The sequence below is a fragment of the Peromyscus eremicus genome, chromosome 4 (assembly GCF_949786415.1).
Source record: "Peromyscus eremicus chromosome 4, PerEre_H2_v1, whole genome shotgun sequence".
In the NCBI taxonomy this organism is placed as follows: Eukaryota; Metazoa; Chordata; class Mammalia; order Rodentia; family Cricetidae; genus Peromyscus; species Peromyscus eremicus.
This window is the reverse complement of record NC_081419.1, coordinates 85331774-85357185: the sequence shown is the minus strand read 5'-3', so window position 1 is coordinate 85357185 and position 25412 is coordinate 85331774. Positions and strand designations below refer to the sequence as shown.

Genomic DNA, 25412 nt, shown 5'->3' with positions numbered 1-25412 from the left:
GTACACAGACTAAGATTGACAATTAATAAATGTAACCTCATGAAATTTAATAGCTTGTAAGGCAAAGGACACCATCAAAGGACAAAAATGGCAACTCACAGAATGGGAAAAGATCTTTACCATCTCCACATCTGAGAGAAAGCTAATTTCCAAAATATTATAAAGAACTCAAGAAACTAGACATCAAAATACCAAATAATCCAATTGAAATGTTGTATAGAGAATCTCAACAGAAAAATCTAAAATGACTGAGATACACTTAAATAAATGAGCAACATCCTTAGCCATCAGGGAAGTGCAAATCAATACTACTTTGAGATTCCATCTTACACCTGTCAGAATGGCTAAGACCAAAAACACAAGTGACAACTCATGCTGGAGAGGATTGGAGCAAAGAAAACTATCCTGTCATTGCTGGTGAGTGTGAAAATTTGTACAGCCTCTATGAAAAAATCAATATGGAGGTTTCTCAGAAAATTGAGAAGCAATCTACCTCAAGACCCAGATATAACACTCTTGGGCATATACCCAAAAGATGCTCAATCATGCCACAAGGACATTTGCTCAACTATGTTCACAGAAGATTTATTTATCCAGTATTCTTACTCTCAGCTATCCCCAGCTTCCATCTGCATATCTCCCTTAGTTTTCCCCAAAGAACACTTGTTTGTTTACTTATATTTTTTTCTTATTTCTATAGACAGCTCTGAAAAAAGCCCCAGAGAAATAGTTAAAATTTTAGTGTTCTGTGCTGGAGGTTCTTATACAAAATAATGATTCACAGAAGTCAAAATTCTTTGAAGATGTTTTTTTTTCTATGTTATCTCTTGATCTTAGTATTTAAACCATATTTGGTCCTCATTTGGAGGGAGCATATGGTATTTTTAATGGTAGCTTAGAGTATTTCTCGAGAATAAATGTTTCAGGCATTGTCATTACAAAGTCCTAGAAAGCTAAGAGATTGGATATAAGTTCTTTCAATCAATTCACAATTCTTCCTCACATTCATTTCTTTTCATGTTTTATTTGCATAATAGTATCAAATACATAATCATGTAAAATCTCTGCTTGTTAGCTTATTCATGTTGCTTTCTTTCGAAAGAAAGGGCAAGATGGGGGTAAGAAGGAGATAGGGAGAGGAAGACAAGAGGAGGGGGAGGGAAGGAGAAAGGGAAGGAGAGAGAGAGAGAGAGAGAGAGAGAGAGAGAGAGAGAGAGAGAGAGAGAGAGAGAGAGAGATGAGAGCCGGGGGGAATGCATTTGGGTGGGTAAGGAGGTGGGCAGGATCTGGGAGGAGTTGAAGGAGGATGAACAAATATATTGTATACAGAATTTTAAATAAGTTTTATTTAAATGTTCAACATCCTTATTCATCTGGAAAATGCAAATTTTAAAAAGAGTTCTATGAAGCTATTTTTATTGCCATTAGAACAGGCTCTGCTCATAAAGGAAACAACTATTGTAATGTTCCCTCTTAACTCTTACTCACTGGTCATTTTTTTTTGTACCATTCTGTGTTACATTAATCCCAGTTCTAGATGACTGTTTATTTCATTCATGCTTTTAAATAGAATACAAATATGGGGTCTTTTCAATAACACTAATTTGGATGTGTTGGGTTTTGTTTATTCTTCTGCTTGCAAACCTAAACTGTTAGGTTTACACATTAACAGTCCTAGTAATCGCCATCATAACTGCTTAAGTACTTATCCAGTTTCTTTTGTTCAGAACCCTCAAAAATAGTGAAAGCTCAACTTGATGAGAAGCTATTTATTGCCATATCTGTATGACTCTTCCCTTGACAAAAAGAAACAAAACAAATTCATTTCTCAAATCTAGATTTTTTTTTAATTTTTAAGAGTATATTTCAGGAGCTACCATTATAAAACTTATTTATTGGTCTCTGATACAGGAATTCCATTACTAATAGTCACCATTTTGTATTTATAGGAATGAATGTAAGCAAAAGTGAGATAACAACAGAAGCTTCGTTGAAACCATCTCGGAGATCCTTGCCTTGCCTGGCTCACAGCTATGCTCATTCAAAAAGCTTGAGCCAATCTGCTTCACTGTTCCAGTCAACTGAGAGTGAATCTCAGGCTCCAACTTCCGTAACATTTCTTTCTGCTGATAAGCCTGAGCATGGTGAGTGACAGTTTATATTATCTTATGTTAAGTTTTTAAAAAAATAAGGCATTTCAATAATTGCTTCTTTCTTGCTTTGCTACATTTGGTTAGTATTTATTTAACTCTTTAGGAATGAGTCTGGTGAAAGTAGAAGTCAGTACAGTATATGGGTCCTAGGAAAGGCCTGTTGGCTAGATGTATGTTTATTTCTGTCTTGCTTTACAAGTTGCCTATCCCATGGGAATCTGAACTTTATATAGGGTGTGTTAAGGGTAAGACAAAGCCAGCTCATGAGTCACCAGCTCATATGTCCCCTATTTTATATCCCTGTTGTTAGAACATCCCTGGCAATAATTTACAGACTGTATTCAGTAATATGGCAGCAATAAAGAATTCTATTTCCTTTTAAAAAGCACCACCTGAAGACATTCAAAGGCATTGTACACAAAAGTAAGAAATATGTGCACAAACACAAAACCTCAGGACAGATTAAATATTGCTAGAAAAACAGATAGTTCAATAGTAATAATAAAAACTATCAAGTAGTTATTTAGTAAATTTTCAACTCTTCAACATAAATAAAGGAGAAAGAAAAGTATACATATCATCTTAAACAACCAGGAAAAATATCACCCTCCCCAAAATAGCAGCAATTAGTATATATGTTTAAATTATAATGCTACATATAAATGGTTTTAATTCTGAAATAAAGGTATAGATTGACTGACTCATCAGAATACAAAATAAGATCTAGTACTTACTGTCATTAGGAATCTCACACCATTGCCATATACACACACACTGAGAGTGAAAAAAATAAGATAGGCAGCATGGACAATGCCCACAGAAACTCAACACAGACAAAATCTCAGCACACAAGAGGGAAAGAGAGCCTGAAGTCTCACCCCTAGCCAATAAACTATTCACAATTGATACCTGCTGAGAGACAGAAAATCAGTTTTCTTCCATGGCCTGACACTGGGTATATCAACCATACTCCAAAGCCAGATTCGTAAGCAGTAGTTGGCCAACACAAATGGGACTTTTGTCTTTGTGTGTGTGTGTGTGTGTGTGTGTGTGTGTGTGTTCATGTTTTAAGAAAGGGGAAGAACATAGATATGGTTGGGTAGGAAGGTGGTAGAGGAGCTAGAAGGATTTAAGGAGGGGAATTAATACCAACATTACGAAATTCTCAAAAATAAATAAATAAAAACATTATTTTAAAACATACTAAAATGATTGAAAGTTGACTTCATTCTAGTGATTAAAGAATGGATATTTTACGGGGCGGTGGTGGCACACGCCTTTAATCCCAGCACTAGGGAGGCAGAGCCAGGTGGATCTCTGTGAGTTCAAGGCCAGCCTGGGCTATCAAGTGAGTTCCAGGAAAGGCGCCAAGCTACACTGAGAAACCCTGTCTCAAAAAAAAAAAAAAAAAGAATGGATATTTCAACATACACAAATTAATAAATGTAATATATCAGGTAAAGAAACTGAAGGACATGAATATCAAAATATTCTCAATAGAAAGAAAAATGACCTCTGATAAATTCAAAAATCTTTCATCATGAAAACTCTTGAAGAAATTAGCAATATAAGGAATATGACTATATGTAATAAAATTATATTCAGCAAAGCTACCAATAACATTTTATTGAATTGGGCAAAAGTGAAATCATTGCTCTGGGATCAGAATGAGATGAGTATCCATTTTTGCCTCCTGTTCCTCAATGCATTGCTTTTAATCACAGCACTCAACAGGTTTAGGCAGAAGTTCATGATGTTGAGGTCAAACCGGGCTATATAGTGAGTTCCAGGCTAGCCTGTCCTCCATAGACACTCTCTTTCTCAAACATGGAAGCAGGCAAACAAAGTCACACTACAGTTCCATAGTACTATTGACAACATGACACAGGCACAGTATTCAATACATGGACTAATGAATCTCTGCAGCCATAGTCATCTTACATAGACAACGTTGCCAACATAGATGTTGGAGATAAAGAATCATTAGCAAACACTTGAAAAATAACATGCAGAAGAAACTCTATACCTCTGTGTCATCATTCACATAAAGCCAATCAGAATAGATCAAAGGCCTTGGCATAAACCAGAAACTTAACAGGGAAAAATAAGAACACTTAAAAATATTCCAAGACTTTTTGAATATGACGCCAATGGCTCAGAAAATAATAAGAATTGACAAATGGGGCTGCATCAAATTGAAATGCTTTTGCATAGCAGAAGAAACAAGGAAGAGACAGCTATTCATCTGATGATAGATTAATTTTCAGATAGCTCTACAAGATAAAGATCTACAAGAAAAAAATAAAGACATAAAGAACAAATAATCTGAATGATCAAAAGACTGAGTAGAAAATTTATAAATGAAGGAGTAAATGGATGACAAGTACATACAAATTATCTGTTGAGTGAAGTCATCAGGGAAGTTGAGTTTAAAGCTCCACCAAGTTACAGGCTTGGTAAACTGTGTCTGAAACCTAACACTGTGGATGTGGAGAATGGCAGATTATTAGTCTGAAGCCCACATGGTCAATATATAATTGTTTCAAAGCCAATCTAAGCTATAGGGTAAGAATCTATCTAAACAAAACAGAAAACCAAACAGACAAACCATCTTTTTTTTGTTTGTTTGTTTGTTTTTTGTTTTTTCGAGACAGGGTTTCTCTGTGTAGCTTTGCGCCTGTCCTGGAACTCACTTGGTAGCCCAGGCTGGCCTCGAACTCACAGAGATCTGCCTGGCTCTGCCTCCCGAGTGCTGGGATTAAAGGCATGTGCCACCACCGCCCGGCTCAGACAAACCATCTTATCTCATTTGGAATGGCTATCAGCCAAACAAGAGAGGCACAAAACAAACCAACTAAATAAAACATACTACTAAATTTTGGAGAGGATATATGTAAACAAAGAACTCTATACACTATTAAGAATGCAAAACAGTTGTAAATTCATTTTGGAAATTAATTTTTATGCTACTAAATGAAGCAAAGGCTGCATATAGTAAGGATACCTACATGCCCATGTATATTAATGCATCATTCATAATAGCTTTTACAGAGCCATCTTATGCCCATCAATACATAGACGGGTAAACAAAATGTGAACTATATTCACAATAGAATATTATCCATCAAGACAGAGAATGGAATGCTTGTCACTTCAGGAAAAAGAATAGAATTGGAGATGTTCATATTAAGTGAGATAAGGCCAGACTCAAAGAGACAAATAGAATGTGCTTTGAATCTGTGGGAAGAAGGCACAGTCAGGAAAGCAAAGTCAAAAGTCAGACTATTAGAGAATAATAAAAGGATGGGTAAGAGGCAGATAGGGAAAAGAGACAGAAATGGGAGGGCTATGATAAAAGATTTCAGGAATGTAAGAAAATTTCACAATGAATCCAGTTGTTATGGAATTAATATATTTAAATTTAAGAAATACCAAGTGTTTTCATTCATGGTGATGCCAAAACAGTAAAGAATTGATTCCTAAGGATGAGGTGGTGTTGGGAGCAGAACAGGGTTGAATTTTAAAGGATATACCAAAAAAGATGCCATAGTGAAGAAAAATTGGAGCTGGCATACTCTTGTTCACACATATACTCATATAAGACATATCATATACTTTAGACAACCCCTGATCATAAAATCAAGCCACACTCTGTCATTCAACAGATGCTTATATTTTCCCATTCTCCTCTTGATGTTTTTCCAATGAAAATGTATTCCATTAAGAGTCTTTATAAAAATGCAGAATTTTGTTTTACTTTTCTTTTTTTAAGCTGTTAGCACACAGGAAACTTAATTGTTTAGGGTCGGGGAGGAACATGTGTCACTAACAAAATGTCTCCCAAGCTGGATTGATGATGGTTGATGTTGGAAAACATCTTTCCCTAATAATTTTGAAAGACTCCTCTTGGCTCTCAGGAGAGACGTCCTGATGTTGACATATGTGACCACCATGGCACAAAATTCCTTGTGTGGGAAAACTCTAAATTCATTTTTATATCCCCCCCCTGGACCATCAACATAGACTCATTTCTCTTAAAACTAGAGACCTTTTGGAACCTGACACCCAAAATTGTTTTTGTGGGTCCATTGGGCAATCTGGACTTTGCAGCGGTATCATTGTGTCCTCAAAAGAGCAACAGTTCCTTTTATAAAAGATTGTGGATCTTCAGATTGATACTACTTCCCTGTTCACTTCATTTCCTGAAAGTCAGGGTCTGCTTGTGAAAAGTTGTTAAACAACATCCTCAATGTGAAATGTCAGCCCTCACTCTAAGCTCTCCCCCTTTTCAAAGCATGGAATGAAGACTCATTGGGTTTTATAGTGGCTTTCTGATTTTGGTAGACTATACAAGAAGGGAGTCTGGAAGTTCTTATATACTATTAATAATTGTCTGCCCATGCCCTGCCTGAAAAACCAGGATTGTTTATGGAAAGTAATTTTAATAAAGCTGGAAACAGTTTGGCTTGGGGGAAAAAAGTCCCTTTAGTTCTTTCTTCTTCTGGACAACTTGGGAATACTAATATTTTCTTTTCAATAATAGAGTAACACTTTGTATTATAGTCAACTTACAGTCATTTACAATATTGTTAATTGCTCAAGAGAATGAACATGTTAAAATGTAACATAGGTGGTGTTTTGTTGAAATTTAAATTTTGACAAATAAATTTGACAAATAAAATTTAAATCTCAATACATTAACTTAAAACATTTTTTAAAATTGAGTATCATTTAGACATCAGGTATTATATGCATTTTTATAGTTATGCATTTATTTCCCCAAATTACAAAGTGTCTTTTTTTACAGTTAATTCTGAGGAGAGTAAAAAAGACTCTACTCTCAAATGTTCCTTTGCTGACTTCAGTGAGTTTTGCTTGGGTGAGTTAATTTCCAATTTATTTTCCTCTCTCCAAAAATAAAGTATGTTCTTCAAATCTAGAATAATTTTGCATAAAAATGTTCATTTTGGGTCTTTAAAATTTGAACAGTGAATATAAAAATCTGAGTTTTATAATTATTAATTGATTTATCACATAATTTAAAACTCAATATCAGACTGCAGTGAATGATACTATAACAAAATGTCAGTGAATTTGACTTTTAACTTCTTATGAATTTCGTTCCATTCTATACAAATAAATATGTTTACACTGATATCATGAAATGAACCAAATTTTGCCACTGAATTCCTTTCGTGCTAGTAAAAGTGGAAAGATCTGTCCTGGTTCTCCATTAGTGAACAATATACATATTTTTCTATACTTTTCCTGTAAAGTTCAAAATTAATCTATAATAACAGATACTGATCATGAGTTTTCTTTATGAAAATACTGTTGATGTGTTTGCATTGCCTGTTTGATTAAGTGTGAAGAGATTGAAGACTTCTGGGAGCTTTTAAAATTCTCTGATCACACCAGCAACACATGATCAGGTTTAATTTGTCTAGGGGGTGACATGAATATCCACACTTTTTATTATTTCCTGGCTAAACATAAATGTAGCCAAACAAAATGTCTAGCCCAATATTTTTATTTTGTTCTAATTCTTTAGATGTTGTCAAGATATTTCAACATTTGCACTACCTTGAACTGTGTTGTGACAACATCTGAGAACTACAAATTAATAATGTTTTCATAATATCTTTTAATCTGGCATAGAAACAGGGCTACCTTATTAATTTCCTAGTTAAAACATTATCTGGTTCATTTCACATAAAACATCAAAAGGAACATTTCATCAGAACACAAGAAAGTTCTTTGCTACAGTACCTCATTTTGTAGCATGATCTTCAGTCACTCATTTTCTGAAAACAAAACAACATGAAAATACTTGGTTTTCTTTATTCAGCGCATCCACACAGGTAGTAAAGTTTACATTAAATTTTCACTAAACTAGTACCACTTAATACTTTAACAATTACTCTAGAATCAAAATACTCTCATTACAATTCCACAGATCTTATTTTTGTGAAAATTTGTTATTCGAAATTGAATGTATTTTTTCCTAAACCCAGTAGATTGGAACAAATTGTGTTGGTGGGTCTCAACCCATCTGATATTGATATCCTTCTACTTGTCCAGCTTTACACTTGATATTTTATAATTTGTCAGTTTGTAACTCCAGTATTCAGAATGCTGAAATAGATTACAGCTTTCAGGTTAATCTGAGCTGATAGCAAGACTGACATTAAAAGGAGAGAAAAAAACTAACCCATTTCAAATTTCACAAACCATATTTAAATGGAAAACTACCATTATAAGGAAATTTGCTAATATTTGTGTGACTATAATAATGCTGAACACCCACATAATTCATGTGGATATAGCTCCTAGTTGACAAACACTTTTATCACTTATCTATGAGAAGGTTCTCTTTGCAGTGGGTGGGGACTAACATAGAAGTCTACAATTGGCCATGATGTGGAGAATAAACGACTGCAGAGTTCTCAGCCCTTAGTGAACACACATACTACATCCCGTCTTCCAACAGATCAAGGATCATGGTGGAGGAGGGGGAAGAAAGAGTATAAAAGCTTGAGGAGTGGGTGACTACAAGGAAACAGTGTCTATAGGATACAGCAGGGAAGTTGCAGATATAACTCACAGTAGTTATGACAGCATGCACAAAATGTATGCAACCCCAAAGGAGACCAAATCCCAGCTTGGAGATGGGAGTTTGGCGTGAAATTCAACGACTAGCCCTGGAGATATTGTCCATTCTGCTGTGAGAGGAAAAGACTGTCTTCTCTAAGAGTGTAGCCCTCAGTAAGTCAACCACTCTCTAATAGAAGACCACACATGTAAAGATGTTTGGGCAGCACAAATTGGTCTTGACAAGGAAAATAAAACAAAAAGTTAGGTGGATATGAAAGTAGTCCTGTATCTGAGATGAGTTAGGAGGGTAAATATGATATTAAAAGTATAAAACAGTCAAAAATGAAAAAGAAAGTCTACTGTATGTATCTCTGTAATATGTTTTCCTTATCATTGAAAGGAGGTCAAAGGAAGTAAGAAACATTGAGTATAATTAAATAAACATGAGCATGTTAGCAATGCATGTTCAGCTGCAAATGCCAAGCAGTCCTATTTTCTGCATTTGCCTTCAGAGTGCAGAGCACCATTGCATCTGAAGGCATTGAACTGGAATTTCCAAGCACTGAGAACCAAACAAGTACATCTGTGTAATGACTTACCCTTTTCACAGTGAACTACTTGGCACTGCCCATGAGAATATTAATGCTGCAGTATAACTGACTGCATGTAGACACTGTTTCATTGACAATTGATATTTCCCCTTGCTTGAAGGAGGAGCTCTGAAGGAAGACATTATCTTTATTGCATTAGAGCTTATGCTTCCTGCAGAGCTGATATTTTAGTTACTTCTCCAGCTGCTATGATAAACATCCTGATAAAAACAACTTAAGGAAAGAGGATCTATTTTTAGGCTCACAGTTCAAGTGTTTGATCCATCATGATAGGGAAACCATGCAGGCTAGAGCTTGAGATAACTGGTCACTTTGCATCACCTCTTAAGGGCAGAGTGCAAGTGGTGTTTGTGCTCAGCCACTAATTCCATTTATACAGTCCAGCACACAAGCCAAATAATGTAGGGTGGGTCTTCCCACTTCAGTTAACTTAATCAGTTTAGTTCTTCACAGATATGGCCAAAGGTTAGCCTAAACTAGATGACCACTCACATGCTTGCCCTGGGGCTTGTGTTTTAGATTATTCCAGATCCTATCAAATGACAAACTGTACTAACCATCACAGTTGCCTAATAAACTTCACGTCTTTCTTGATTAAAATGTACTTTTCTAATCCAGCCATCGATCAAATCATTCTTGTATCTACTAACTGTGTAATTGTGCCATTTTATTTCATGTCTCTGAGTATTTGTGATTTTATTTATAAATTGGAATCAATAATTTATAGTTGGACTCTTGTCTTAAACAAAGAAGCATAGCTTTACCATGGCTACTAGGACATACACACACACACACACACACACACACACACACACACACACACACACGATTCATTGATGTGTTTAGTGACTCAGTTTATTTTCACATTTAAATTCTGATGAATTCCCATGTCTTTGCCATACCAATACATGTTTAGAGATCCTATTACCATCAAATATGATACTTATGATGTAACATAATATTAATTCACTGAACTTATCACACAACACATTTCTTAGTTCATCTCATGTAATTCTCATAAAATCCCTTGGGGAGTGATTTTATCATTATCACCTCTTGAAAAATTTGAAAACTAGTTCTCAATGGATACAATAAATTTTCAGATGATGCAAAGCTGCCCAATAGGGAACTGGAGTTCCCTGGAAGTCTTAATCTTCAACCTCTCTTTCATTACTATCATATGCACCAGGATCTTAAAGGTAAAACGTAGATAGTGATGTCTACATAAGACTCATTCTGAAATATTTTCAGTTTCTTACTGTGAGTAAAGCTGCATGGAAAAATGTACTTGGGGAAATGATTTATTAAAACTAACCAGACTTTCAAAACTTATTGTTGTTTGTTTTATCCATTTTATTGCGCGACATAATGCTAAGTTCTTCTTTTCATGAAGCATCTCATAAACTCAGAATGTCATTGTCATCTGTATTTATAAAACACACACACACGTGTGTGTGTGTGTGCACGCACACAAGTGCACACATGGGTTCAAGAGTACACATTCAGTCATATTATTCATTTATTCACCCATGCATTCACATAAATCACTCAACAAAATTATAATTTTGAAATCATTAGTTTTGGAATCCCATTAAAGTTGGAAAATGACAAGAATATGATAATTAACATTGATATGTTTGATTATGCTTAGACACTTTAAAATTAATTAGCTTGGAAATAAAACAAACTTATCTAATCAAAACCAGTATATTTGACTTCAGCTAGTCAAAATGTGTGTTTATCTAATCAAATTGTAATGTCAAAATTTTGTTAATGTTATTAATGCCTCTTAGTAAGGGGTCTTACTAAAAAGTTAAGGCACTTACTACATCTCATTACTAAGCATTTCATATAAATATGATATAAGGAAGAACTTCCTACTAATATTTCTAACCTACTTAAAGATTATAGAAATAAGAGAATTATTCTTAAATCTTCGTTTATAGTGATGACATTACATTTATGGTAAACATTTAAAGTTATTTGTCAAACTTGTTTAGTTAACAGATATTCTTGGTTCAACTTTCAAAACACATTCAGAATATGACCACTGCTTACCCCTTTCACTCTTTCACATAGTCTGGTCTATGATTTCCTGGCTATACTGGTACAATGGGTGTCTAATTAGACTCTGTGATCAAACTCTTGCATCCTTACAGTCTATTTTCCACAGTGCTATACTGAAAGGAAAATTAAATTTCATTATTTTTCTGCTCCAGTCTCTCCAGGGTTTCCCACTGCTTTTAAAATATAAATTTACTTCAGCCTTCAGAGGCCCTGTGAAATCTGGGTCTATTCTATATAGGCCAGTTTTTAATGCTTCTTTTCAGTAAAAGTGCTGCAGTCAACTTATTCTTGTGATTTTTTCATTCATCATAATATTGCTCTCATCTCAGAACCGAACATTAAAATAAACCAGATCTACACCAGCTTCCCCCTTCTGTCCCAAAGCATTTCTTCAGAACGGGTATTGTGACTTAAAATTGTATGATTTATTTAGGGATCCCTACTGGAGATGAAAATGTAGAGACCTTGTTCATCATGGTAGCATTTGTAGCCCTATAATCAAGAATAGGATATGATACCTATTTTATGCATGAAAATATTTTAGGATCAGTTACAAGAGTGAGGAGTGGAAATAAGTCAGAGTACATTGATGTATCCACACACTTATGGAGAGTCTGCTGTACCATCTACTGGCTGCTTTGCCATTCATTAAAAGGAAAAATGAGCAACAACCTGTTAGGAATAAATGCTTTGCAAATTTTTGTCCTGAATATGGTAGGATGTCATGTGAAGTAAACACTGGTGCACAGGCATACTAGGGTTCTCTGATTACTATCAATAGCCTGGATGGAACTCTCTTGCAACAGAAGTATAAAAATAAGATATGGTTATAGACAAATAAGAAATACAGGAATAGAAAAATCTTTATTACTTCCTGGGTCCTCATTATCACTATATTAAATCACTGAATAATCTATATAGGGATCATCCAAGGAAAGTTCCATATGGATGATAATTATAAAAAAATTGAATATGTTATCATTCAAAGGGGGTAATTTTGTGTACCAATCCTACATCTTACTACCTGGGTTCACAACATCTGTATGTCAGCTTTCTGAGTTGTAAAATGAAGACATTGTTCATTCCCTTCTTATACTATGGATATCAAGCAGTGTAGAATTAAGATTCTTTGTGACAGTCAAGTGACACAATGTATGTTGGATAAGACATGTAAATTATAAGCAGGAAATTGTTAATCTACTATAATTATTTAATTATGCATTCTCAGATATTCTGATTACCCTAGATAAACTATAACTACACATAAATAGAAAAGTTTCAAATTAGGGAAACAGACTGATATTGTTCTCACACATTCAAAATTCTCCAAATGGACCCTCATCCATTCCCAGGCATCACTCTTGTACCTTTGGTAAAATAGAATAAATAATTAGATGAAATGACATTATGAGAAATAATTGCACTTGGAATAAGATAGCTACTGAAATTATAATCTCAGTTCTGGCTGTAAAATTGATTCTTTTATCATAAACATCTACTTAGGCTAGAAAATGAACAATAAGTCCTTTTAAGAAAATCCAAATGCCATTTATCTTACAGATATATAAGTACTAGAATTGTAATTAATAGCAAACAGAAGGAATATATATTTGTTTATATACTTTGTTTTCAAGTAATTTTTCATGGATTATTCCATTTAGTCCTAGGAAGGAAACCCTATAAATATTTTATTACCTCCCAATTTTACATGAGGAGACTCTTGCAAACCCACTGTCATTTTAATAGTAAGTGAAAAAGCCTAGATTTTAAGTTATATTGTTGAAGCTACAGTTCATACTTTTTTCACTCTATTAGCTTCCTTACGTCAACATGTGATTTAACTTTTCTTAAATTTCAAACTGTCTTCTTTTATTGGGTGTATGATGTTAGACCTTTGGGAAAGGAAAAAGCAGTAAGAGTTCTATTGGTTATGGCAAATGTCATCAGGTGTCACTGGCCCAGAGGCTTCTGTGGTTGGCGCTTTGAAAGTCATTTTTTTCTTAAGTTTTCATTTTCTGAGTTTCAAGATGCAATTAACTGCCAGAAGTACCATTAAATTACTAAGAACTTTCAGGGGAAAGTGGAGAGTTACCATGTTTGTTAAATATGTGTATTGTGAGCCTTATTTTAATTTCTGAAATGCTATGATATGAAGAAAAAGTTTATAAAGGGGAAAATATGATGGATGTTTGATACAAAAATTCAATGTTATTACTCATAGAATATTTTTGATTTGAAATTTAATTGATATTGTAGGCATTTGTGAAAGAAATGCATTGTCAAACAAGGTGGATTGAATACAAATAGTACTGTCTTTAGTAACGTCTAAAACACACTGGCAGATGTCATTTATATTTCAGGAGATCCACTAGCAAAGGGGATTTGATTAGCTTCAGGAATCTAAACACAATGTGGTCCTCTCCATTGTTGCCCACAGATGTAGACTGGCATTAATACCAATTTAAGACAATTTTAAAATTCTGACAGTTATGATTCAAACATCCCCTGGTAAGAATAATAGAAAATATCTAGAGCTGGGGAAGGAATGAATTACTATGCCAAATCTAAAATAAACTATTATACCTTCTTTTCATACTGTGTTTTCCACTCTTAATCCTATCTTAACCTATGCCTTGGGTATTTTTTTTCCTGGGACTGTGATAAAATACTCAGATGAAAGCAACTTGGGGGGGTATTTTCACTTACAGCTCAAGACACAGTCCATCATGATACAGAAGTTGGGGAACTAGTAGCTTAACATACCTATCAACATCACATATACTCTCAGCAAACCAGTGTCCAGCTCACTTTCTCCATTTTATTCAGCCTAGTTTCCCTTGTCCATCAGATGATCCTCTCCATAATTAAAATGTGTCTTAGAATATCAGTTGAAGTAATCGAGATAATCTTCTGCAGGTGTGAACAAATATCCATCTTCCAAGGGAGTCCAGATCCTGTTAGGTTGACATTTGATACTCACCATCACAGCATAGTTTTGCAAAGTTGCATGAAAAAAAAATGAAAGACATATTTTAAATAATTATGTGAAAAATCACCAAATATTTAATTAATATTATACTTAAAGCATTTCTGTTTTGTCAGTGTAAATTAAAACATTTTATGTAACTAAATTATTCACTTATCAAGTTTTCAACTATCCTTGAAATCCCAGAGCATGTTGAGGTGAATATTGTAATGTAAAAATGAACAAAAACAATGTGCTTATGACACTTACAATAGGAGAAAATAAGTATAGTCATCCTCTCTCTTTCTCATATGTATATGCATATATATATATATACATAAAAATACATTAAAACCACATAGTTGATATTAACAAGTTTATATGTACATAAAGCATGTTTATATAGCATATCTAGTCCATAGATGTTAAAATGTGACATAAAGATATCTGAATATATCATATACTCTCTCTCTCTCTCTCTCTCTCTCTCTCTCTCTCTCTCTCTCTCTATATATATATATATATATATATATATACAAAGAGTGCATATATATACGTATATGTGTATATATGCTTCTGTGTGTATTAACAATTTTCATTAAATTATGATAAAATTAAAAATGTTAAAGCCTTGCTGAGATACAATGAAGTATTAGTCTCTGTTAGACATAATGTTGGAGGAGACATTCTCTGAAGAGGTTACAGATAGTAACACTATGGATGACCCAGGGATTATGTTCTTGGGAGCCAGAAGTCCCAAGTATAAAAGCCCTGCAGGGTTTGAACTCATAGAGCTGTAGGAAATGAATGGACAGCAGTAGACAGCCATCCTGTACAATATAGCCACAGGTTTAAATAGAACTTTATCATGATTTTACTCAGGTTTCAATAGGATCCCTGTAGTTACCATGTGATATGAGAAACAGATGGAAGCAGAAGGCTGTTTAGGGAAGGCTGTCACACTCTTGTTGGCAATCAACAGCAGCACTCACTCCTAGTGGTCTACCCTAGGCTCTGGTAAATGCTGGAGGTGGGGGGCTCCTTAACTTTGAGTCAAACACCACATGCAGGGTAAAATTCACCAGCTGAAGATCTTTTGAGCCTGTAATGGAGGGGTTTTTTTAGGGTCTAGCCCAAATGTCATTGATGATAGAGTACTCGAACCAGGATACCCTGAAGTTAAGGCCTTCATCCAGGATTGTGTCCTGCTGTATGTAGCCAATTTTATTAACAAAGATTGGTCTATGATCACCTTCCAAAGTAAACATAAATTCATAGATATCATATGTCATGGCCCCCAGTAGCAGTTTCACTGCTATGACCGTGCCCCAAAGCCCCAGGGACAGGCATCCTATGTCCTTCAAGTTCTGGGCCATATCTGATCATCCTGAAGGCACTGGCACCAGAGGTCAGGAGATGGTGTCCACTCACTTCTATCCCACTCCAGTTTAGAGACTATGCCCTGTACATGAGCATCAGGGACCACGGTGCTCTCCAAAAAGCACAGATTTTTAAGTGAGGTATTTTCTGAATAAAATGAGTAGACAAAAATGCATATAACTTTTTCTTTTTCTGTTTTAGCTCTAGGCAAAGATAAGGATTACATGGATGAATCTGAACATGCCAACTATGACCGATCTCGTCTCCTTAATGACTTTGTTATCAAAGATAAGCCTGAGTCGAAGACAAAATTATCTAAGGTAATTCATACTGAATTATCTATGTACAATTTTTGTAATGTAATTTTTAAAAATTTGAACATTTGTCTATATGATTGGATTTGTGCTGGAAAAACTATAAAGACATGTAACTTAATATGTATCTTAAAGGATTCAAGCATGAAAAGCTGTTTATTGACATAATCGTTTGTAATTTAAAGCAATTATTTTACTATTTAACAGATCCAAAATTACCCCTTTATTTTTTTAATTTATTCTTTAATTTTTAAACATATTTTATTTCTAATTAAATATAATTATACTATCCTCCCCATTCCTAAACCTCCTCCATGTCCCTTCATTTCCTTCTCTAATTCATGACCTCCTTTTCTTCAGTTATTCTTCTTAAACACACAGAGATATGTACACACATATAATGAGTAAGAATATAAACACAACTTTCTGAGTCTATTTAGTGTTGCTTATATGTATAGGTTTTTAAGGCTGATCATTTGGTATTGGATAATCAGAGGCCTCAGCTATTTTTTTTTTTTTTTTGGTTTTTCGAGACAGGGTTTCTCTGTGTAGCTTTGTGCCTTTCCTGGAGCTCACTTGGTAGCCCAGGCTGGCCTCGAACTCACAGAGATCTGCCTGGCTCTGTCTCCCGAGTGCTGGGATTAAAGGCGTGCGCCACCACCGCCCGGCCAGAGGCCTCAGCTATGAGAAAACTGATTATTCCCTCTCATAATTGCCATTAATTGACTGTAGCTCTTCATCTAGGGGTATGGTCCTTTGAGATTTCTTCCATTCACCGTGGCATGCCAAATAGTATTTCTTCATTCAAGTCTTATTCTGGCAAGTCAAAGATACAATTTTACAGAAGATTTCCTTGTCCTTGAGTTTTACAATTGTGCTGTATCCTCTTCTATGACATTCCCTGAGCCTTAGGTAGAAATCAATCTGGACTGTGAATCCCAGAGTCAGTTGTTCTCTATACTTTGATCAGCTATGACTTTTTGTAATGGTCTCTGTCTGCTAAAGAAAGATTTTTGATAAGGCATGAGAGTCTACACTTAGATATGGGTATAAGGATAAGTAATTGGAATGCTACTGGCTTACATAGGCAGCAGTAGTATGCTCCCTTCTGAGGTCCATAATTACGTGTATGGGACAAAATGTGATATTTCAATGCCTGTGTATATTTTAATAACATAGTAATTTGAATGTCACTGTGAACATTTACCATTTATTTATTGGGAGAGCATTTGAAATTCTTTCTTATAATTATTCTGGCATATCTAATACATTATTATTAACTGCAGTTACCCTACAGAGCCATATTATACTGCATGTGTCTCCTATCAAATTGTGGCACCTGTCAGACATAATTATTTAAACACCAAATATAAGCCATGAAGTTATTTGTTAATAATTCTTTTTTGGAATTAGTCCTTCACTTTTATGTTTTTCTCCTCAAAGTTAACATATTAACATATTAACATATTAACATAGTTTTATACTATATAACTTAAAATGATTTGACTTCCAATTCCATTTATTATTAGATATAGTGACATGGACATATTAATTATACACAATGACCTTGTTATCCTTATCTGTAATTTTGAACATACTGTCAGCTTGACATAAAACATGAAATGACTTTGTGAAAGTATCTAGGGCATAGCAAAGCCTGAGTACACACCAGAATTTTATAGCAACTCGGAGGTTGAGATTGTAGCATTGAAATAATATTTTACCAACAAATAAAATAATGAAATATAATTCAGTTTTAAACCTCTTTAGTTCACTGTTTCCACCATTCCTCGAATTCAATGCTTTTGTAGATTATCCAGGGCAACTGAATGAGACAGTCCAGAACCAAATTGCTGATGATTATTTTCATGACAGTGACTACAATTGACTTACATCTCCTCCTAGATGCTAAGATAAATACTATCTCAGAACAAGTTTACCCCCCTTTTCCTGTTAAAGTGGGGTGCCTTCTATAAAGATATGGGGAGGAATGAAGGAAAGGAGGAAAGATGAAGGGAGGGAGGGGGAAAGTGAAGGGAAGGAAATAATCTGAATATTTAATTTAGTCCAAGAAATTGCTTAAGTTTCAATAGCTCCTGCATAGGTACTACTCATGTTCTTGAACATAATTTTCTCCGTGATGCTTAGTTTGTTTAGCCTAGATTAATTTTCTCTTTATTAGTCACTACTAAGACACTTACAAAGAAATCTAGCTGAATTTAAATATAGTCACAGAGTCAGGAATGAGTCCAAACTTTAATATATTCCAGGTTAATTACTTTTGCAAAAATTGTTCATTAATATTTCTATGGGTTTTGTTAAAATTTTTTTATTAAATCAGTTGACCAATCATGGTTTCTTCACTGCGTGGCTCATGTACTTCCTTGTATCAGATAAATATTATTTGAAGTGAACTGACAAGAGCTACAAAAGAAATCCAGTGTTCCTCAATAAGCTTTTGCTATCTACTGAAAGACAAACAATATACATCGAGTAATTAGAAAATGACATAAAAATCCAATCTGTGTAGTCTACCACTCTATGATTTACCACATGGCTAACAGTTAAATCAACATCTAATTTGCTCACAAGTGTCATGCCCCAAGTACCATTTTTCATTAGGCTTGAACCTTAGAATGTTACAGTTAAAATAATTAGGAAAACTTGAGTAAATTTCTTTGAGTATCAGACAAGAAAATAGAATAAGTTTAATGAAAGAAATAAAATAAGTAGTTCAGTAAAAGAAATATTATTCAAATGCACTACTGAATTTGTGTGACTGCCCACCTCCAACTCTTACTCTTCTGTGAAAACCACCCCCAGCTGTCTGGGTGACTCACACCTCCAGCTATCAAAGGATGTCCACTTTTATCCATTGCGTATGTGAGAATGAAACACAAATTCTATTTCATAGAAGATTTCAAATGCATAACAGAAAGATAATGCTGAAGATTTTTCAAGGGTATAATAATCTGCCTAAAAGATATTATATAGGAGATTCAAAAAGTAATCAAGTGACCTAGATTTGCATTATTTGCACTATTATCTGGGTGCTGTATCTTACAAATCTGCTGTCTTTCTTCTCATATTACTCCTAAATGGTAATCTATATATGTAAACTATGTATGATGTCTCATATCTGCAATCTGAGGATTCTGGAGGCTGAGGTAGGAAAATTGTTGCAAGATTGAGGTCAGCCTATTCTACACAGTAAGCACCAGGTTAGTTAAGCCCAAATCGCAACACCATAAGGCAAGGAAAGAAAGAAGGAAGGAAAGACAGAAAGGAAGAAAGAAAGAAAGAAAGAAAGAAAGAAAGAAAGAAAGAAAGAAGGAAAGAAGCTATTTTGTATATATGTATATATGTATGTATACATATATATGGACATAGATTTTAAGTTGCATTTTATAAAATTGTCAGTCTTCATTTGTGACTTAAAAGTACCACAAATTAATATATTCATATACATATATACGTATGATAGAAACATATACAGGTTTTAATATAAAAGTCTCTGCCTCACATCATGATTTACTTTGGAGAGTTGTTCTGGTTTCAGTCTGCACTATGCATATTATACATAATAAGTGAAGTGCAAAGGGAGAATTTCAGAAAGCAGCAAACACATTTATAATGAGTCAGCAGGAAGGAGCATTAATTTGAAAGGGTGACTCGTGCCTAATGCAAATTATATAGTGGCATTGGATAATCAAAAAAAAAAAAACAAATAAAGTTGTACACCAAATTAGCCATCAACCATGAACTAGGATCAGAAAAAAATTATTCTAAATTCTATAAAGTGCTACTGTATTATAACACAGCTGTGTTGAGTTTTTCACCATTTTGTAAAAACTAACAAAAAATCTTAGAAATATATCTGACTAGTGGCTTGGTCATTTTATAGATGAATTTCAATCTGTTTGAAATTTTATTTGTATTTGTTTTTATAACCATTGTATAACATTTCTAGACTCATTTCTTGAGTCCAAATGGTAAAGATTTTGTTTTCATCATTGCTTTTGCTAATTTAACATGGTCGTTTGAACATCAAAGCACTTGTAGCCTTGGCTTGAATACTTTTTACATCCCCAGTTGGTGGAACTGTTGGGAAAGATTGAGATGTGTGCCCTTTTTGGAGGAGATGTGTCACTGCTGACAGGCTTTGCGGTTTCAAAACACTCATGTCATTTCAAGTTAGTTCCTCTGCTTCCTGTGTGTGTGTCAGGCGATATGAGCTCTCAGTTGCTGCTCCAAGGCTATGCCTGCCTTGCTGCTGGTGTTTTATAACAATAGAAACAATAGAAACGTAGCTAATATATTTGATAAAAATTAAGTATACTTATAAATAACTCTTTGTGTGAGGATCCAAAAAATTAAATTTTAAACTCCTTTTGGAGATTAAAACTTTTTACAATATTGACTTCTGGTGTGATGAAGTGATAATGACAGCATAATAGGATCTATTAGGAAGACACTGTTCAAGTCTGGTACTCTAGAACAGAGAAATATGGAAAGCACTAGATAGCTTCTATTGCCCAAGTATTGAGATACAATCAGTGGAGAAAGCCAAAGGGCTCTGCAAAGCAGAGATATCAAGTAATGTCTGAATCTGAATTCCTCTAGTATTAGGTCTTAAAACAAAATTCATATTTAACATATCAATGATGTATGAGAGATAGAAATGTAATCACTGTACCTTCTAATTTTGTTGAGATTTTAAAGACACCCCTATCAAAAGGTAAGGTCTATTGAATTGATATTAAGGCTTTCTTTGATCCTAAGACTTTAACAGAAGTCATTTGATACTACCACTAAGGTTTGGGTTCAAATAAAGCTTGAATTTCTGTTCTATCTCTTGGGATTCTGCCTCTGTCAGGTCTACATAACAGAGATAGCCTTGAAGAGGATAAAGACCACCTATACCAGAGACTAATGATTATGGTTTTCCTAATTGAGATAAAGATGTCAGAAACTCAGCAGCAACACTAAAATGAGGAAATTCAGCTGACATTAAAAGAACTCACAAGTGGGAATGGCTTATGTACATAACCATGAAAAATATTTGGGAGTGAATTTTTCTCATCAATAGATATTAGAGATAGCTTCAAGTATTAAAGGAGAAAATGGTGACTTATAACAGTGATAAACATAGAATTAATTCTTCAGATACTGGAAAGATTAAAAAAAGTTACTGATTTCCACAAAACATTAAAAAATGTTCCTAAATTCTTGGAGCCTAGGTGTATTTCAAATAGTTTAATGTAGATCACTTTATATTTGAGGAAAAATGCTTAAACTCTCTGAAATGGTTCATCTTTTCAATATTTTATTTGTAAAAGTGTTGGGCCAGTGAGATGGTTCAGTAGTAAGTGTGCTTTCTACTCCTTTTGTATTATTTAAAAATTTTTCGTGTAATATATTTTGATAAAATTTTCCTCTTTCTAAACTCTTCTGAAATACTTCCAACCTCCCTACTTACATAACTTTATGTTCCCTCTTTTTTTCTAAAACAGAAAAACACAAAAATTTAAATCAAAACAAACAAGCAAAAAACAAAACAAAATGCCAAAAAAAGAAAAACAAAACAAAAAGCCCACCAAACAAACAAACAAAACTCAAGGAGTAGATTTTGCATTGGCAAACTACTCCTGGGAATGGGGCCTGCCTTGGAGAGTTGTTAATATATACTGTGACACTCCATTGAAGAACATCATTTTTCCTCTTTACAGCAGGAATTAATTACAAATTGCTTCTTGGTTAGGGGTGGGATTTGTACATGTACTGCTTTTAATGTTGGGACCTCCTCTGACTTGAACCTGTGCGAACCTTGTGTGTACTATCACAAACTTTGTGAGTTCACATGTGTGTCAGTTCTATTGCATCTGGAAGACATGGTTTCCTTGGAGTCATCCATCTCCTCCAGCTCTTACAACTTTTTGCCTTATAACTCCTCCTTCTCATAGATCCAAGATTCTTGAGGGGAGGGGCTTGATGAAGATACCTCATTTGGGACTAAGTGTTTCACTCTACACACTATCCAGTTGTGGGTCTCTGTGCTCATTCCCATCTATTGCAGGAAGAAGCTTCCCTAATTAGGGCTGACTTAGACATGATCTATGGATGTACAATATGCCATTAGGAGTCATTGTATTGCTATGCTTCTTTAGCAGAGTAATAGCAATAGGTTTTCCCTTAGACTCATGATATGTTTAGTCTCAGGTTCTTGAACTTAGCAGTTTCTGGTATTGTTACTTTTGCAGAGGACCATGGTTTCTCTACAGCACACACACTGAGAAACTAATAACCACCTGTAACTCCAGCTTCAGGTGATCCAATGCCCCTTTCTAGCCTCTGAAGGTACGAACACACCACACACACACACACACACACACACACACACACACACACACGACACTCATATGCACATGCAATAATAGTTATAATAATGGTAAATTTAAATCTTAATTAATTAAGGAAAATTCCAATATTTTCACTAATTGAAATATACATTTATATTATTAGCAATAGTCAAAAAATTAAGATTAGCAAGGAAAATACATTAATGCAAGTTCATTTTCTTTACCACACTTGTATGGCTGAGAAATTTTAGGAAACAATTTCGTAGGACAAACAAACAAAAACATTCTTATAAATAGGCAAATGGAAGGAATTAATTTGACTGATTGGAAGTGGAATCCTAGAGAAAATGAGATGAACTGCTTTTTACAATTGTTTGGGAAAATAAATTTCTCTTCCTGGTTTATCAGTGTAACAAATACTGTAAACTTTTGATAGTACGGTCCTATATAACAAGAGTTCTTCTTTCCTTCAAATAGCCATGCCTTCCTTGTTCAGCCGCCAAGGCTTCTATGAGAGGACAATAGTCAGAGAACATCTGGAGTTAGGCTTGGTTAGAAGAATCAAGTACATGTAGTAGAGGCCATGGCTTCCTGGCAAGTGCTTGTTCTTAACTCTGACACTGGGGATGCAGAAGTTGACTGGTGAAGTTGCCAACTATGATTCTGGAACTATGAATATATTTCCCTAAATATGACTTCTCCTTTGAAAGGATGTTGAATATCAAATCAGGCAGGAGAGGGGTTATAGACAGGAAACTCTTGACATGAATATTTTAGCAGTTCATTAAAATTGGATCACACAGCCATTCAGTTTGACTAGATCAAGTGCCATGGGCAGATGGTGTTCATCATTTACTCAACTAATAATATGGGTAATTTTTTGTAAGAGTGGAGACACTGATCATTTTATCAAGGAGGTAAGAAAGATAGAGCTTCTGTAGATTTTGATATGGTGCCTTTCATGTGAACAATGTTAAAAACTTCATTTTTCATAAACGACTCTCAGCCTAAAAATTGTGTACAGGTCTTAATTTTCTGAACTTACTAATATACAATGCTACGTGATATTATCGACACTGCAGTTTTTTCCAGAATTGTATCAATGTGTGATTTATATTACAAGATGAGTAACCACTTGGCTGCATGTGGCTTCTGTCTTCCTTCCTTCTTTTTTTTTTTCTTTCTCTATTTCTTTCTTTCATTCTTATTTACTTAATTATATATTAGTAGAAGAGATTGATTATTGTGTTTTGCTATGGAAGCTTTCTACCATTAGACTATATATGCCTAATCCTCATTTCCATGTTTATCTTGAGACATAGTCTCACTAACTTGCCAAGGCTAGTTTTCAACTTGCCTGTATTCTAAGCAGGCCTTAAAGTTTGATTTTTCTACATCAGTTTCCCAGGTATCTATAAGGACAGGCTTGCTCTATCTTCCTTGGTGATGTAGATGCTTTAATTGACAGCATTGTGGTTGACATAAAATATAGAAATCCTTGTATACATATGGTTTGCAATGCCATGAATTCAAAGATTCATGAATAAGGAATTTCAGTAAAGAAAATTACAATTTCAGTGAACATATAAAGGGTATCTTTCCTTTTCAATAGACTTATTTATTTTTATGAGTGTTAGGATTGGCTTTCATATCTCTATGTGTACCACATGTGAGATGGTTGCCCAAAGAGGCCAAAAGAGGGCATTGGATCATCTGAAACCGGAGGTACAGGTGATTATAGCCACCAAATGGGTGCTGGGAACCAATTAAACCAGGTTCTATCTGGGAGAGGTAAGTGTTCTTAACCTCTGAGCCATCTTTCCAATTGCAAGATTCTTTTCTTGTTACTATATTCCCTATATGCTATAGTATAACAACTTTTCTGGCATTGATATTCTGTTCAATGCTATAAGTAGGTTGGCAAGCATGTGGGAAATATGCTTAAGCTACATGAAAACTCTTACTTTTAAAAATCACCACTTTTATAAAGAAATTTGAGCATGTGTTAATAGGACAGCCCTAGCAGTGCTAGAGCTATCCCCCCTAATACTGAGGAATGACTTACTAAGAGGGTAGATTCTGTTTACATTATCAGTCAGTGTCTAAAAGATACACTTAAAATTCCCTCAATTTTACCTTTGAAGTAACTTTCTTTTATATTTAATGATATTACTGTGATAAATAGTATTCTTAGCACATAATTTTTATATTGTATATGGAATAAGCATGAAATCATTGATTTTTTTTTAGCTGAGGATATTAAATTTCACTTCTTGACTTACGTTAATAAACTCCCTTTCCAGCAACATAACGGATACCTAATATCATAAACTTCATTTAATCTTTCAGAAACTACATTTAATACTGAGAAGGACTTTATTATCCCCATGTAACCACTGGACATACCTTCTGCTTTGGACAATTTAATTTCATTAATCTTGGAACCTTTTCTAATAAGAAGTGAAGGCTTATTCTATAGTAACTAATTGCTAGTGTAGATTTTTCTAGATCTACTATAAAGTAGTTTGCATTCTCTCTACATTTGCATGGATAGCAATGTGTGGTTTGTTCTCTCTCTCTCTCTCTCTCTCTCTCTCTCTCTCTCTCTCTCTCTCTCTCTCTGTTGTATCTTTGTATGCATATATAAAATAAAAGGAACATTCCAAATCAGCAACAAAATTTTTAACTTTCAGAGCATGTTGTAATATGTTAACAACAGCTGGGAAGGGGTTAAGTGTTTTCAGACACAACTTAAAATGAAATGAATTACTGAAAAGCTAAATAGTTAATGAACTAAAAATGAATACATTAAAGGAAAATAGTAATATTTTTTTTAAAAAATAGTGGAATAGTAAATAGCCTTTGACCCTGAAAAAAAAGTTGATAGTTTAGATATTAAACACACAGTACTGTTAAAATTATGTTTGAGTGACAGAAATGAGCTTAAGATTTAGTGATAAGCTGATATG

At 34.3% G+C, this 25412-nt stretch overlaps 1 protein-coding gene across 1 annotated transcript in view; it reads left to right on the top strand.

The window, feature by feature from the left end:
• Ano3 (anoctamin 3) overlaps positions 1–25412 on the top strand; it is a 306379-nt gene that overhangs the window by 125398 nt on the left and 155569 nt on the right. The window contains exons 3-5 of the mRNA XM_059261076.1: positions 1950–2144; positions 6961–7032; positions 15972–16090. Coding sequence (XP_059117059.1) covers positions 1950–2144; positions 6961–7032; positions 15972–16090 — 386 coding nt within the window. The remainder of the gene's footprint in view (positions 1–1949; positions 2145–6960; positions 7033–15971; positions 16091–25412) is intronic.